Source organism: Euprymna scolopes, chromosome 13 (assembly GCF_053919585.1).
Source record: "Euprymna scolopes isolate OS-2025 chromosome 13, ASM5391958v1, whole genome shotgun sequence".
Classification (NCBI taxonomy): domain Eukaryota; kingdom Metazoa; phylum Mollusca; class Cephalopoda; order Sepiida; family Sepiolidae; genus Euprymna; species Euprymna scolopes.
The window spans coordinates 1,994,536-2,011,640 of NC_136494.1; the positions used below are offsets into that span (position 1 = coordinate 1,994,536).

Sequence of the window (17,105 nt, forward strand, 5' to 3'; positions counted from 1 at the left end):
CTCATTAAAAATCAACAGGCTGCAACTTTTTGCCCGTTTTCAAAAGGGCTAAAATTTCTAGTAAGTTTATAATTCCGTATTTTTTAATTTTAAGTTTGACATTTTATATTCTAAATGAAGTTTTTTTGTTCAATTTCAACTTGAGATTTTCTTACGACGACATTGAGCTTTCTTTTTATTTAACATTGAACGTTATTTTAATTTAAAGTTGAACCAGATTTCAATTTTAATTTGAGCTTTCTTAATTTGTCATTGAACTTTCTTTTACTTTAAAGTTGAGCTTTATTATAATTCAAATTTAAAAGTTGAGATTCCATTTAATTTGAAACTGAGCTTTCTTTTAGTTGGAAGTTGAGTTGTCTTTCAATGTGAAGTCTATTTTCTGTCATCAAAGGTTGATCTTTTAAAGGTACAAAAGTGAAATAAAATAATTGAATCGTTCAAAAAAAAAAAGGAAAAAAAAAAGAAACGTTTTTGAATGCTGTCTTAACGTCGTTAAAATGGCGGGTCAAATTGCCACGAAATACAAATGATTGTATGAATAGAAAATACTAATTGACGCGGAAGAGCATTTATTCAAGTAGCTTAGGGTCAAGAAGGACGTATACAAAAAGGTAGATGACTCTAGACCACACAGCTGCTCTTTATTGTCGACCTGTGTAAGTCAGTGCTGTGATCTGTAAGGTATTCTAATCAGGAAATAGTCAATCATAAAAGTATTAAGAAAATAATTGGACGTAACTACGACGGGTGTTCTAAAAGTAATACCTCATATCTTTATTGCGCCCGAATGGATCATAGAGGATTGCAAATTGCATTATTATGATGACTGAACTTATGCATTTATAGCTTGAATATTTCATCTCTCTATTGCAGGTATTAACGGGTTGAGACTCTAAGATAGCCACCCCTGTCATGGATGTTCGTCAGAAGCAGAGATGCGCCATTGAATCGAGGTAAGCTGACATCAACTGAATAACTTGGCCCCGAAAAAAGAAAAAGCAAAAACAACTAAAATATGAACGCTAGCGCTAAGAGGGTAGATTCCAACGACAGTGTCCCACACGCACTCATAGCTCAACTGACATCCACAAAATGTGTTTTCTAATTTTTCTTTTGAGTCGTTTAATTTTCTTATATACTTGTGGACCCATACGCACTTTCTCGACAGCCGCATGTGTAAGAGAAGATGAAACGGCAGAAGAGAAGACGGAAGGGAAGAAAACTAAGGATAAATGTTGTCAAGCGGGGGACAACGTGATCTCAAAGAAGTGTTAGTCCCAGAAAGCATGGCCCTGAATATCTGAGAACTTACTGAATATTATTAACGTAAGAGTTACAGACGTCGGACGGACAGAGCATTCGTGGAGGAAACAAAATAAGATACGTCCAATTCAATCTACCTTTTTTAGTTTGTGGAGAATAGAGCATCCTATTAAATTTACGAGACTCCAACCGAGATATCTTTTTAGGATCTAAACGATTCTTTTAAGCGCAATTGTTTAGATTTCTCTTGAACTTTGTTCATCGGGTATATTTGGCAGGTAGTTTTTAAAATCCGTTTTTATGAACCGGGTTACAAGAATGTGTAAGATTACAGTTTTCTTTTCATGTTGCACGTCGTTGCGTTTATTTTAAGTCAAATAAACTTTCCCAACGTCTTTACGCAGTACTTTGAATTATTTTCGTATTCTGCAAGCTCACCGAACAGCTTGCGCGCACTATCCTGCCTTGATAAAATTCAAAACCAGTTTCGAAATCTATTAGGTGATAAACCTTTTTCTTCCCTGCATCTTCTTTCCCATAGAAGAGATGTTTCAAGCGTGTCTTTGCTCTATCGTTACTCTTTCGTTACAAAGGAGACATGACTCTTCTGGCAGGACTCTTTCTTCTTGATTACTATTATGACATTCGGCCTTCTTGCTTAGATATGGTTTATCCATTTGTATGTCCATATTCCATAGGATCTTGTGATTTTTCAAGTGCTGCTTTTGGTTTGTGCTTGTACCATTTGTCAGGGGGATTCAAGATGCAGTTGTCTGCATAATTTCTAGTGCAATGTCTTTCATACTTGATCATGTCTATTTTGGGGGCTCTATCGTTATTTTTATGGCAACTGTTACTCTGAGCCCCAATCTATCACAAAAAACACTCGACTATCTACACCATCATCAAGCGTTTCCCAACTTTCTATCTGCACTTAAATCTAACCCAGATTCCACGAACACAGTTTCTTTCCTAGAACTACGCACCTATGGAACACTATTCCATTGATCTGTTTCTCGGCTGACTATAGTATGCTAGCCTTCAAGTCTAATGTAAACAAGTTCTTGTTGAACTGTTCCCTTAAATAATCAAATTGTACCGAACTTACACCATTAATGATTACTACACTACCACACTATATTCATTAACGTTTATCCTCGAGTAACCTTCGGTTCGGACCTTGATAAGTGGCGACTCTCTTGTATGCAATACATCGGTTGGACAGTAGAGGACATACAAGGCAGTGTTGCATCATATGTCTCCCTCCTCCGCATTAGCATATGGTTGGGCGAAGTTTGTAGCCCCATCTGGTTGTAACAACTTTTGATCGCCCTATTCTTGTTCTCAAGTTAGTGTTTTCTATATAATATATGCAGATTCTGTAGACAAAGAGATGAAACAATAAACTATATAATAAGCGAGTGCAGCAAACTAGCCCCCCCCCCAATTATAAATATAGACACGATCAAGTATGAAAGGCAGTGCACTAGAAAGTATGCAGATAACTGCATCTTGAACACACAGACAAATGGTACAAGCACAAACCGAAAGCAGTACTTGACAATCACAAAATCCTATGGGATATGGATATACAAACGGAAAAACCGAATGTCATAATAGTTAACAGGAAGGAAGAGTCCTGCCAGAAGAGTCATGTCTCCTTCATCTTTGTGGTCTGTTGGCGGGAAGACCACAAAGATGAAGGAGACAGAGAAGCGAAATAAATACACAGAACTGGCCGGAGGCTGAAAGGTATATGGAAGATGAAGAAAGTTAAGATAACACCACTAATAGTAGGAGCACTAAGAACAATACTGAAAAACTTTGAAAAAAGAATGGGAAAGATTGGAATCAGAGGGATGGCTGAGAAGATACAATGTATAACAAAATGAAAACAGCTGAAATATTAAGGAACATCCTTGAATGCAAAACTAAGATGTAGAATCCCAAAAGGGGAGATTACAAAGTCAGTAGGAGTTTTTCTATTATATAGTCGTCTGATCGACAGCTGTAGTCTAGTCCTTTCTAAGATGTTGTTAGGGTTTGATGTAAAACCTTATCTTTGCCTTCAGCCGTTGGACTGCTGGTTCACGTCTATGAAGGCGATGGCGTTCATGACTAATAAATTTTGTGAGGTCTACTCGGCTGGCAACATCGCATTTCACATCTAAATGTGCAATACTTGTGAGGATGTGCAGGTTATTCAGGTGTATAGGCTTTAAGCAGCGAGTGATATTGTATTCTTCAACATCTTTCAATATGTATAAGACAAGAGAGTGTTTCGTCGTGTGGTCTTCTGATTCACATCCGCAGATGGCTGGTTAATGTTGTAGTTCTATCTGGTCATAGCAACTCTAAATCGCCACATTCCCTCTCCCAGGCTAGCAAGTGTTTTTTACTGGAGCCATGGAGATTCTGAACCGGCAGGGAGGTCCTCAAAAGGGAGGATTTTCATGTCAATGCGAGGGGGTTCATTCCATGGCCGTCTGGTTGACAGATGTAGTTCGGTCTCTTGAAATGTTATAAATTAAGTTATCTACTCTCTCTCTCTCTCTTTCTCTCTCTCCCCCTCTCTCTTTCGCTCTTATCTCGGTTTAAGCCAACATCAATAGGGACACTGGTTTAAACGAGAACTACTACTCTCTTTCTTCTCATATCATGTAATGTCAGACTGAACATGATTAAAGGTGAAAGTTCAAACTGATGCGTGACAGATCAAACAAAACCGTGACTGACGGACCAATGGAGCTGCTTATAGAAGCATCCCGACGTATCTCAACTTGATACGTACGAATATAGGTAGAGAAAAAATGTAGGGCAAAAGATCTTAGAGAGGCTTTTGGTAAGAAGGAAACCAGGGTGGGAACGCCCTCGTCACCTCACATACATTTTGTCGATTTCAGGGTGGCATGGCTCACGTGACCTTTCTTTTGATCTCCGGGGTCGATTCTTCTTTTTCTTTTCTTTTTTTTCTTTTCGTTGTTTATGCCTTGCCTTTGCTGAGACGCAACTTAAAGGTAAATGCCGGGTTTTCGCTTACAAATTGATTTCTTTATAATTCCCCTCGGTGTAGACCTGTCAGTTGTATAGTGAAGAGGGGACAGGGGTTCTGCCATTAATAGGAGGTACTCTAGATGTGGGGGCTGTACACCGCCGAGCAACATTTAAACGCGGGGAGGTAAAACTCAGTCATCAGTAAAAAGAAAAGTAATCGTCAAACGTTTAAACAATTTTGGAGAAAGTAAGTAACCTAGCAAAACATCCTAAACCAACAAAATACATCACAGACGGATTAGTTCTAACGTATTAGAACGACTTGTAAATTTTATTGTAAACGAAAAAAATCTGTTTCTATAGATTAGAACAAATCTAGTTCGATAGATAATTTGATTCTATTGCGTTTTATATAAATTATTTGTTCTATCTTTTCCTTACGAGTTCTCTTGACACTCAGCCCAACAGGTGAGGGGCCGGGAACCGGCCCAGCACCTGTTGGACTGAGGTACACCGCCTGGGTAATACCTAGGAGGTCCTCGCTCCCAGGCCATGCCACCGGGCTTTCCGGTGGGGCAAGTTTATTGCTTGCTGCCTGAGGCGCCCCGACCGGGGAATGCCGACGGGGTTACTCAGGCAATTTTTACAATTGCAGGAGTGCCCCTTCTTTAGGGGAGCCTGCTGGTTTCCCACTTTCCGGCCTTGTGCCACATTTTGCTGAGGTGGGCAGCAAATAAATATATACCACCAAACAGTAACAACTTTAATTTGATAACCTCAAAAATAATAATGATGAAAAACGGACAAAAAAGAAAAAAATGAAAGTAACGTAATTCGTCATTGTATTTTATACGGTATCTAGTGCGCGTAAGGACATGTGGCGTAGTGGATAAAGTAGGTTGGTGATTTCAGTTTTAAAATTACACCCTCTTTGAGGTTTAAAATTACACCCTCTTTGAAGTTGAAAGTTACATTCTCTTTGCGTTTGAAAGTTACATCTTTTTGAGGTCGAAAGTTACACTCTCTTTGAGGTTGAAAATTACACTCTCTTTGAGGTTGAAAGTTGCACTCTCTTTGAAGTTGAAAGTTATACCATCTTTGAGGATTGAAGTTACACTCTTTTTGAGGTTGAACGTTGCACCCTCTTTGAGGTAAAACTTACAACCTCTTTGAGGTTTAAAGTTTCAACCTCTTTAAGCTTGAAATTTCAAGAGTCAGTGCGAGCGAAATTGGATTAAATAAAAGTCTTCCTTTCGAAATTCCATGAAGATTCCCGAGTTCAACAAGATACACCGGAAGTAGATTGGAGGCTACATCAAGTGAAACGTTGTGAAAATAACATTCGAGATGAGAACAGTAGTTCGAAGAATCCAAATAAGACGAATTAAACATGGTATGCCACTATTGTTGTTGACACTGATGCACTCGTCTCTAATGAATATTGCAGCAGCCGCGATTATAATTCACTTAATTTTAGCCAATATTAATCCAATCTGTGCCAGAAGATGCCGCATTTCAATGAATGCATATTTAAAACTCGCGTCGTTTGTACATTAATGTAAACGTCAACATTAAATACATTAATATAAACGATAACATACTGGTACATTAAATACATTACTTACTTATGGCTGTCGCCATCTTGTCAATACGGTGAAGTATGGTGGCTTTTAATATCAAAATAATTCATCTGTACTAGAACTTAAAAGGTTATTGCACCCAAGAATGAACTTTCCACGAGAATTGTATCTATATAAGGTCAACCGTAACTTTGCCTTTAACCTTTATAATGTAAGTTTAGGAAGGGTCGGCAACCTACGGCAATCTGGATTCTGCTCGCAAAGGCATTTTACCGGCTTGCCAATCTGATTACGAATGCCTCTGTTTTTAACATGAGAGACAACAAAAGTTCTACTCTTCCTCTGATCCACCCAACCGAAGTTGAATACTATAGTCGCAAAAAACACGATCAAAACCCAATCACCTCCATTTCTGCGTAGAAAAATTAAAGAAGTGAACATAAAAGTAAAACTGAGAGTGGTACAACAGACCGACTAGCGATAGACATTAGACGCGAACAGCTTGAAAGTGACAATGTTGTCACAGTCGGCTTTCTATTTCATTCCTTCAACAGCGCACCTTCTATCGCTTACCTCTGTATCTACACTATGTAAGTAGCTGGAATCTTTCAATTTTGACATTTTCCATAACAGTTTAAAAAATATACGTCATAATTTCATCCATTTCGCTTCGAGTGATTTTTTAAAAAATTAATTTTTGTTATGTATTTTTTAAAACTTTTAGATTTTCTTTTGTTTCCCTGATTATACAATGTTTATTTTCATTATGGTTTGAAATATTTAGGTTTACAGTGATCTGCATATGTAATTTTCCTTAATGTTTTTTATTAATGGCCTTCGTTCGGCCCGTGATCTATCATCATAACACAATTTGGCCAACGAGGTCGAATGATATCTGGTCGAGAAGATCAGTTAAGCTGCTGCTGCTATCGCTTGTTTTAGTTTTGTTAAGTTACAAATGAGTAAGACTGAATTTTATAAACTCTGTAAACTAAAATAAGAACGATGACATGACATCAAGTTTTCCAGCGAGATAAAAATGATCAGTTCTCTTCGGGAAGTCATGCGAAAGAGACACGGAAGAATAATCTGAGGCGAATATTTCTTCGATGTCTGTCCGTCTGCGTCTCTTATTTCTTAAGTGCACAAGTTACGTTTAATAGGTAATTAACTATTTAGATATATTAGTTTCTCAAAAAATGAATTATCTATACTCCTATAAATTCGTCTTTCTTCTGTGTGTGTATTGATATTTATATTAAAAACCCTCTTTTCTATTTATTTAAAAAAGAATACAATTTTCTTAAATATGGCTTGTAGAATTGCATTCACTAGCAAAATATCTAGCTAATTTGCATATTCTTTTAAACATTCATTTTAATTAATTCCCTGTTAGTTTTTTCGGTTTTCTTATGGGAGGATCATCTTTAGTTAACTATTACGTGTAATTATATTCATGCAGATATTCTACATGATTTATCCTTGCATAATATTTGCATAAAATGTTTACAGTAAACAAAAAATTGTTTCCATATATATTTATGTATACGTATATATTTTTGTTTAATCTATCTATCTATCTATCTATCTATCTATCTATAAAAGTGAACGTGTGTGTGTCTGTGTGTGTGTCTGTGTGTCTGTGTATATTTCCCTACGCAATAACTCTGTCAATTTTAGTCTACAGACTCGAAATTTGATATGCAGGGTACTGAGATTTTGGGGAAATCTATGTGATCGGTTTTCGGCCAGAAATTTGACTGTTAAGAGGGCAAAATTCAACGATTTGACTTTTGAGAACTCTACCAAGCTCCTTCCACAATTTTGGGTCTAAACACTTGAAATTTTAAATATAGGTTCCTTTGTCATAGATCTAACTTAATAACTTGATTTGAACCCACAATAATATATGTTAAGGGGTCATAATAGGGGTCAAAGTTAAAAGAAATTGACCGCTTTTTTTTTGCTGAACATACACCTCAAAACACCCGGGCAACGCCGGGCGTAAATGCTAGTATCTAATAAAACCTTTATTAAACTCAACGAACGTCTCTTTTTGTCTGTCTTTCATTGTTATTTGCTGCAGTTAAACAGACGAGGCGATCGACAACCTATGCGCTCATGAAAAGAAGCGAAAAACGGCGACGAAGAGAAACAGCAAATTGAGTCAGTGAGAAAGAAGAAAATATAGGTAATTCACATTTTATATCTATAACGGGCATTTAAGTTTGTCGTTGACTATTTAAATAGAAAATCAGAAAAAATTCGGGTGAATTAAACGCGAAAGCCGCGTAAAAGAAAAGATTACAAAAGCTTGTATTAAGACTTTTATTATATTTGGATCATTAATCGCTAATCAACGAAAACACTACAATAAAAATAAAAAATATTACGTGATTAAAATAACATATTTGGATTTGGGATTCCTTAAAACATTTTTACAGGCATCGTTTCGTAATATGTTAATGCAGATAAACGCTAACGTTTTGCTTCGTCGCTTTTGTCACTGCAATTAATTTTATCAATGAGATCAATACTTCAATTACTAATGATCGGGGTACTTCATCATTTTCAGTTTATGTTTGGAGATTGAATCGTCAAGTGATTCCAACGAATACTAAAAAGAAAATGGCTTTAATTGCTACCTTTTTTCTTTCTCCGCTTTACTGAAATTCGCTTTCTTCATCAAGTTAGTTTTCACATGAACGTGTGAACTCAAAATATTGTCAAACCAATGAAAATCGTTTCAAAACGCAAGAAGTAACACATCTACGTTAAAATTGTAAGCCAAGGCTAATTTAAAAGAAAAACCGATTAACAAAATCTTTTTTCTTCCCGAATTCTTAAGCCGGTGCAATTTGAACAGGAATTTAGAACGTTTGCTCTGCACCCTCCTCTGACCTTTGGTCGGAAGATTCAGAAACGCCTTAATGGATCGCACACAAGCTTTTTCTATCTCGCGCATACATTTCTACACGCTAGAAATAGCCAGGCAAAAAGAAATGAATCCGTACCCACAGCTATACACTCATTAACAACAACTAGGTAGACCAACGCACATACATACACAATACCACGCTGCTAAATTCCCGCATACTTATATTACTTATATGCGAATATATTTACATCAGGAATATTTTGACTTGTTAATACTAAGATAACTTTCTTCACCAAACGCTTGTATAAATGACTGGAAAATCTTTTATATTCTTATCTCCTATATAAAAATATTTTGTTATAAATTTCATTGTTTTTCTTAATTTTTATATTTACAAAACTCTGTTTATATTTTAAGTAACACTTGAAACCCGGTGGTCCTCCTATTGTTTTAATGTACATTTCTACACACTTGCCAGAGTCAGGCAAACAGAAACGAATTGGTATCCACAACTATACCGCTTTTTCTTTCTCTGCTTTGCTGAGATTCAATTTCTCTCTATCGATCAGTTTTCACAGGAACGTGTGAACTAAAAATATTTTTCAGTCAATTAAAATCGTTTTAAACCCAAGAAGTAACATGTTTATACCAAAATGGTGCGAACTTAAAAGAAACATTGTTAATAAAATCTTTTTTTTTTCAGAATTCTTAAACAGTAATATAGAACGTCTGCTCCACACCCTAACCCCTCTGCCTTTAGTCGGAATCTGCAGAAACGACGTAATCGTTGTTTATTTATTTCCTTTTGATAAATATTAATGAATATCTCTATCTCCGTCTTCTTTCTCTTTTTCTCGTACTTATGACTCCTTTGAACCAGACGTAACTCAGCCTTCGCTCGGTTTTTTCCGGAGCATGACGTCAACAGCCAGATAATGCCGAGCGTTCCCGATGAAATCAAAACAACGCTACGTAAAGGAAAATAATAAAATTTTAAATTTAAAAACACCAACAGAAAAAAAAAGCAAAAACCTATCGACATTTTTCATTTTGGTTAATTGTTTGAAGAAAAGGTATTTTTTTTGTCAAATAAATAATTTTTAAGCAAAATAAAAAGCCGAGTCGAACGCTGAGTTAAGTTTCGTTCAAAGGTTGCATAAGTACCTTTCTTTTTTCTCCCTTTCTCGTGTTTTCTCTAAATGATGAAAACATCACAATAAAAAGTAAAAGCAATTACGTGATTAAAATAACATATTTAAATATTGGATTCTTTAAAACATTTCGCACACATCGTTTCGTAATATATTAGTGCAGATAGACGCTAACTATGTGCTTCGTCGCTTTTATCAATTAAATTAATTCTATTAAAAAAAGACATAGAAAAATTGAATAAATTAAACGGGAAAACTGCATAAACAAACGAACAAAAAAAATCTAAAGAACGTTTTAATTTATTAATTGAAAACATTACAATATTTTCCTAATTTTCCCAGATTTTTTATTTATTTTTTTTCTACATAGGCATCACCACTTATCAAGGCCAAGAGGCCACTCGAGTATAAGGATTTTCCTAGCATTAATACATTTTTTATATTTAGACGTAATTTTATTTTAGAAAATAAATGGATCACTGGAATCTCTCTTTTCATCAGTTAATACACCGAGATGTAGGGGAGACTGCTACATCTTTCTCTCACCTATCCACTTACCTTTGATCCTCACATTGTAACACAATCGTAAAAGCATTTTTTTGGGGGGAGTACCAGCTCCCCACATTTATGGGCCTTATACCCGCCCTTCGTTATATTTTTGAGGAATCAAGTAAAATTAAAACACTCTATTATAAAAGAACATGGCGACATCAGGGCGTGCTGTCAATTGAATTTGATTTACCTAGATTTGACAGATCGTTTATAAAATCGGGTGCCCGATACTATTTCTGAAAGGTCGAAGGTAATGGACCAATTGAACCTATCATCTGAGATATGTTGAACCGAAAATATTGCTAATGACTGTATTCTTTGTTTCTGTACTTTTTCTCTTAATAGCTATTAATGTATCTCTATTTTCTCCCTCTTTCTTTTCACCCTCTCTTCCTCTCTCTCTCTCTCTCTCTCTCTCTCTCTCTCTCTCTTTCTTCTGTTTGCTCAACAAAAATATTCTATTGAGTTTAAAAATATGTTATAACTAGCGGGGAGGGGGGCCGGCTTTGCCCGGTCTTAAAATATGCTCAAATATGATATTTTAATTTGTCGTATATATTATTATAGAGTCGTGATTTCAAAAGTAAAAAAAAAAAAGTATTTAGGTGCCATCAGCTAGAATCGAAACCGAAGCATTCAAAGCTAGTGACGTTACCACTATACAAACGTGATACACATATGAGCCGATTGAAAAAAAAATAACTAAGACGAATGTACAAAATGTTTAACGATTTTTTCAATTTTTATCCATCATTGATTCCTTAAAAACAATTTTAACCGGCTAAAGACCCATAAAAGAACGGCCCGTAAAAAAATTTAGTTTCAGAGGAGATAGAGTTTGAAAATATGAAGACAGACAGACATGTAGCCATTTATATATTAGATTTTAGAGCGTTCATGTTTAGAAGTAATTTTGCTCGATTGAAAGCTCACTTTTCATCATTTAATACACCGATATAGGGGAGGGCACAATATTTCCCTTAATTGTTCCATTCACCCTTAATGGTCACCATACAATGCTAACTGCTTAGCAATAGAATCATATACCATTAAAACATATTTGGTATGCCTCGAGCGAGGATTGAACCCTAGTCAACAGGACCAGTAGTCAACACTTTATCCATTAAGCTATATCCGAAAAGTAATTTATAGCAATTATAAAAATATGTAAAAACAAAAATAGAAAAAAATATTTTAACAAATATCTCTAAACAAATAAAATGTACAGAAAAAAACATTATTCGAAGTTAAAAAAATGTAAATTAGATTTTATCTGAATATTTTTTAACATGAAATTACTACTGAATGACTGACTATTAATCGTTCATTTTTTTCAATTCTAAAAAAAAAAAGATGAGAAAAATCCAAGAAACGCAAACTGGTAGTAAAAAAAAGAATGGAGTTATCTCCCCATTAAATTTCCCTTTTAAAAAAATTCTATATTTTAACATTTTTATTTGCATCTTTCATTATAAGCACAATTAGACAAAAAAAAAATAATTACTTGGGAGTGTCACCGCTTATCAAAGCCGAAAGTAAACTCGAGGATAAGGGTTAATGAGTGATACAACACCGCGAAGATCATTAAGAAATGTCTTAAAAGAATGTACTCACCAGGTGAATCTTTGTTGTCATGAACTTCTGTAAAAGAAAAAAAAACAAAAAACAATTTAATGATGGAATAATGTTATATATCGAAAAGCTTTGATTCACAAATTGAAATTATCGATTAGGTAGATTTATTTCATCTAAGAATATTTATTTTGAGACTACTTAAATATTTTATGCCGAAATAATAAAATGGCTGAAAAAGAAAAAAAAAATGGACGAAATGATAAAATAGCTGAAAAGAGAAAAATGGACGAAATGTTAAAATGGCTGAAAAGAGAAAAATGGACGAAATGTTAAAATGGCTGAAAAGAGAAAAATGGACGAAATGTTAAAATGGCTGAAAAAGAAAGTGGCTAAAAATTAAGGGAGCTAATAAAGGGTTGAACCATAGCTTACCCGAAAAGGTAAGGGCACGATGAAAAAGTGATAAAATTAGGAAAAACTAGAAACAGAATCGAAGCTATAATTGACAGAAATGGGTTGAAAATAAACAAGACAGTGAAAAAAACAACAACAAAAAAAAAACAAACAAACAAACAAAAACAAACAAAAAAAAACAACAAAAACCAACCAACCAAACAAACAAAAACAAACTAAGAGAAGGCAGAAATTTAAAGTGTCTGAAATAAGGGCCGAGTGAAAGAGAATAAAAAAAGAGGCTGCCCTCTACCGTGCTAGAAAACTACTTACACCTGAGAACATCGTGTATCTCTACAAAGCCACCATTCGCTCATGCATGGAGTATTGTGGCCACATCTGTGTTGAGGCATCTACCATAGTCTCTCCCTCTTGGATAGGGTCCAAAAAAAGAGTATCCACTATAATAAATCCCACTTTGTCAACTAAGCTTTAACTCCTGTTCCATAGCCGCAATGTCGAATCCATATGTCTGTTTTACAAATGTTCATGGAATGTGCTCTGATGAACTCGTTGGACCTGTGCCTCTGCGATATACATATCCCAACAAACCCGCTGAGCAACAAAATCTCACCCCTCCACTGTTGAGGTCCCTAAATGCCAGAAAACTTTTTAATCTAATAGTTTCTTCCCTCGAACAGCTAGACGTTGGAATGCCTTCCCTGCTTCCTTGACTAAACTGATATGTGGAAGTTTAAATGTAACGTAAACAAACCTCTTGTTAGTCTTTCCTAGGCATGGTCTCAAACAGTAGCTTCTTAAGTCCAAGTATGCCTTGTTAGGGTGAACGTAAGTAAAAAAACAAAAAAAAAAAACAAACAAAAAACATACACACATAAAAAAACATAGAAAGAAAAAAAAACGAGTGCTCAATTTTAAAGTGGCTGAAATAGAGATACCGAATAAAAGAGAATATAAAAGGCTGAAAGAAACCTCAAACGTTTATTGGTGATGAGGGCTGAAAACAAAGGAGCTGTTTAAAAAAAAAACTGCAAAAGGAAAAAATCTAAAATGTAAGGTGTCTGAAAAAAAAAAAAAAGATGAAACTTAAAAAGTGGCAAAACCTTTAAACAAAGAAAAAATATCCAGAAAAAAAAAACAGCATTCGCCCATGTGTGGAGTATTATTGCCACATCTGGGCTTATACATCCACCAAATCTTTTTTCTTAGATAGAATAGAAAAAAAGATTCCCACACTGTCAACCAAGCTCAAACCCCTATTCCATCGCCACAATGTTGCATGCCTGTGCATGCTTCACAAATATATTAATGGAATGTGCTCTCATAAACTCGTTTCATTTATACCCAACAACGTACAGACCATGAACAAACCTGTGCAGCAGCAAAATTACACCACTTTACTGTAGAGATACCAAGATACCGGAAAGCCTTCGATTCTAATAGATTCTTTTCCAGAACTGCTAGACCTTGAGATCCCCTATATTGTCTGAATACCTGATTGTACTAAGTTGCAGAAGAAAAAAAGAAAGTCTAATGGGCAGGAGCTGCTAGAAAGGACTTGTCCTGCCTTGATAGAGTTCAAAATAGACTTCGTAGCCTCGTAGGAGATGTCCTTTTCTCTTCCCTGCAACCTCTATGTCACAGAAGAGATGTTGCGAGTTTGTCTCTGATGTATCATTATTTTCATGGAAAGTGTTCGAATGAGCTTCAATCTATGGTCCCCCCTCGCCTAACTTTCACAAGAAACACTCGTCTAGCTGAAATCACTATAAATAATTCCCCCACTCTTTATCTATGCCGAAATCTAAACGTAGATTCCATGAACAAAGCTTCTTTCTTAGAACTGCACACCTGTGGAATTGTCTTCCGTTTTCCAGCTTTCCAGCTGACTACAATATGGTCGTCTTCAAGTCTAACGTAAACAAGTTTTTGATGAGCCGTTCCACATAAGTTAACAAATTTACCGAATTGATTACTATATTGTCGAATTTCTACTGTACACTCTTTAACCCTTATCCTCGAGTGGCCTCTTGGCCTTGATAATGTGGTGATGCCTGTGTAAAAAAAAAGCAACGTTGATTTCAGAAAAGTGATTGGCAACTAATTCAGATTTTTCGCTGCGCAACTTCTCACAATAGATCCTAAATACTAACTCCCGATGTTCAAGTGGCAATATGCCTTGTTTGGGATGAAAAAGAGTTTAAAAAAAATATTGACTGTTAATGATAATATGTTCTCTGGATACTACAGCATATTATGAATCGTATTTCATGGTTTTCCGGCACTTGCCTTAAACCGCCAGAATATGGCGAAATAAATAAAACGAATATGTTTCCTCTGTATGTATTTGTTTAAAATTGGATTTGAGAACAATTCATTTTAAAATCAGTAATGGCACATTTTTTTAAAAAAAAAAAGGCAACATCAATCTCAGTCGAATAATCTCACCTTTTACAAAGTGTGAACGGTGATAATGTACGTACGAACATGGAAATACTTCACATTTATTATGTAGAGTTTTGCATTTATGATATAAAATGATAAAAACTAAAACTAATGCTATAATTATTGCTTATACTCATCCCGTAATCATACTCGTGTGTGTATATATGCGCTGGTTTATTATTTAATTTTATTTTTGGGGAATGCCCGCATTTTATTCTTACTCTTTTACGTGCGTTTCTTTAGTCTATCTAGCTACTCCTCAGAGACGATCTAATATCAATAAAAACCGACACAATCTTTACAAAACGAAATAAAAAAAATAAAGTCTTAAAGAAAAATGAGAAAAAACGGCCAATCCAAAACATGAAGCACTCACTTTAAAGATGATAATCAGAGCACAAATTCCACTAAAAATCGACATCTTGTATCACATTGAAAGGTTCACATATTTGTAGGTGGAGCATTTTGAAAGAATTACTGATGGTTGGCAAAAACTAATTATCCAAATAATTGAATCTTTGCATTACCAATATCGTAAAACTTTGAACAAAAGCAAATAATTCAATTCTTCATATTCTTAGCTGGTAAGGTATTCAACATCAATGACTTACAGTTATTAGTGTCCTGGCATCAGTTTCGAATTTCAGTGTGTATTTATATATATATGTATAAAAACAAGAAGCAACGACAGAATTCGCGCATAAGCCTGACGAATCCTATAGCTGGATGAAACGCAGAATATTCAGTGTAGCTTAATCGCCATATATATTTTATAAATTACTAACTAGCTCTACCTACGTATTGAGCACTTTTGAAGTAAATACTTAAAGTTTACGCATAAATCTATACTTTCGTATAGTAAATTTATGTGAATAAATGAAATAGTTATATATATATATATATATATATATATATATATATATATATATATATATATATATATATATATATGATTACTTCATTTACTCACATAAATTAATATACGAAAGTATAAATTTCTGCGTAAACTTTAAGTATTTACTTCAACAGTGCTCAATAGGTAGGTTGCGCTAGGTATTAAGTTATAAAATATAGATGGTGATTAAGCTACACAGAATATTCCGCGTTTCATCCACGGCTGATAAATCCTAGCGTGGATGAAACGCGGAATATTCTGTGTAGCTTAATTGCCATATATATGTCATAACTCATATATATATATATATATATATATATATATATATATATATATATATATATATATATATATATATATGGTATCCAGTATTATCCGTTCCAACTTTCTATCATTATCTATATTTAGTGCATTTTCATGATTTTTTAAATGTCTTTTTCATGTGTATATGGAATGGATAAAGTTTAACTTGAAGATTAATTCTGATAATATGTCCCATGATTTAGCAAAACGAATTGCCATTGTAAAGCTATTCAAATTCGGAAAGTCTTCAGGAGACATTGCGAAGACCATTGATGTGAACCGAAAGTTAGTGTGAAGAACACTAAAACGTTTCAAATCAACTGATGAGATTAAAATATTTGGTCTGTCTTGGAGAGTAAAGTCTCAGTTTCCCACCATCCAAATTTGGAGGCTCTCAAGAAGAAATTAAGTGTGGAATGAACTAAAATACTAGAAACAATCATTCGTGAGTCGCGTAAAAGAATTCACCAAGTGTTTGCAGCAGGTTATTGATACACAGGGCGGTTACATCGAATAAAGTTTGGATATTTTGAATCTAGTAATACTATTGCATATTTTTATGTTTGAGTGATCTGTATTGTTTAATTTATTTTATAAATATGGGCCCAAACTTTGTAATGTTAATTATTGAACACCCTGTCTATCTATCTATCTATCTATCTATCTATCTATCTATCTATCTATCTATCTATCTATCTATCTATCTACCTATCTATCTATATGTCTGTACACACACACACACATATATATATATATATATATATATATATATATATATATGTATATATGTATATATAGTAATTTATAAAATATATATGGCGATTAAGCTACACTGAATATTCCGCGTTTCATCCACTCTAGGACTCCTCAGGCTTATGCGCATAAGCTTGAGGAGTCCTACAGTGGATGAAACGCGGAATATTCAGTGTAGCTTAATCGCCATATATATTTTATAAATTACTAACTAGCTCTATCTACGTATTGAGCACTTTTGAAGTAAATACTTAAAGTTTACACATAAATCTATACTTTCGTATATTAATTTTATGTGA

The 17,105-nt window shown here is 34.6% G+C and overlaps 1 protein-coding gene across 1 annotated transcript in view; it reads right to left on the reverse strand.

Annotated features, from left to right (window-relative positions):
• LOC145291918 (netrin-1-like) overlaps nucleotides 1-17,105 on the reverse strand; it is a 381,604-nt gene that overhangs the window by 25,768 nt on the left and 338,731 nt on the right. Inside the window, exon 4 of the mRNA XM_080137764.1 lies at nucleotides 12,036-12,062. Coding sequence (XP_079993890.1) covers nucleotides 12,036-12,062 — 27 coding nt within the window. The remainder of the gene's footprint in view (nucleotides 1-12,035; nucleotides 12,063-17,105) is intronic.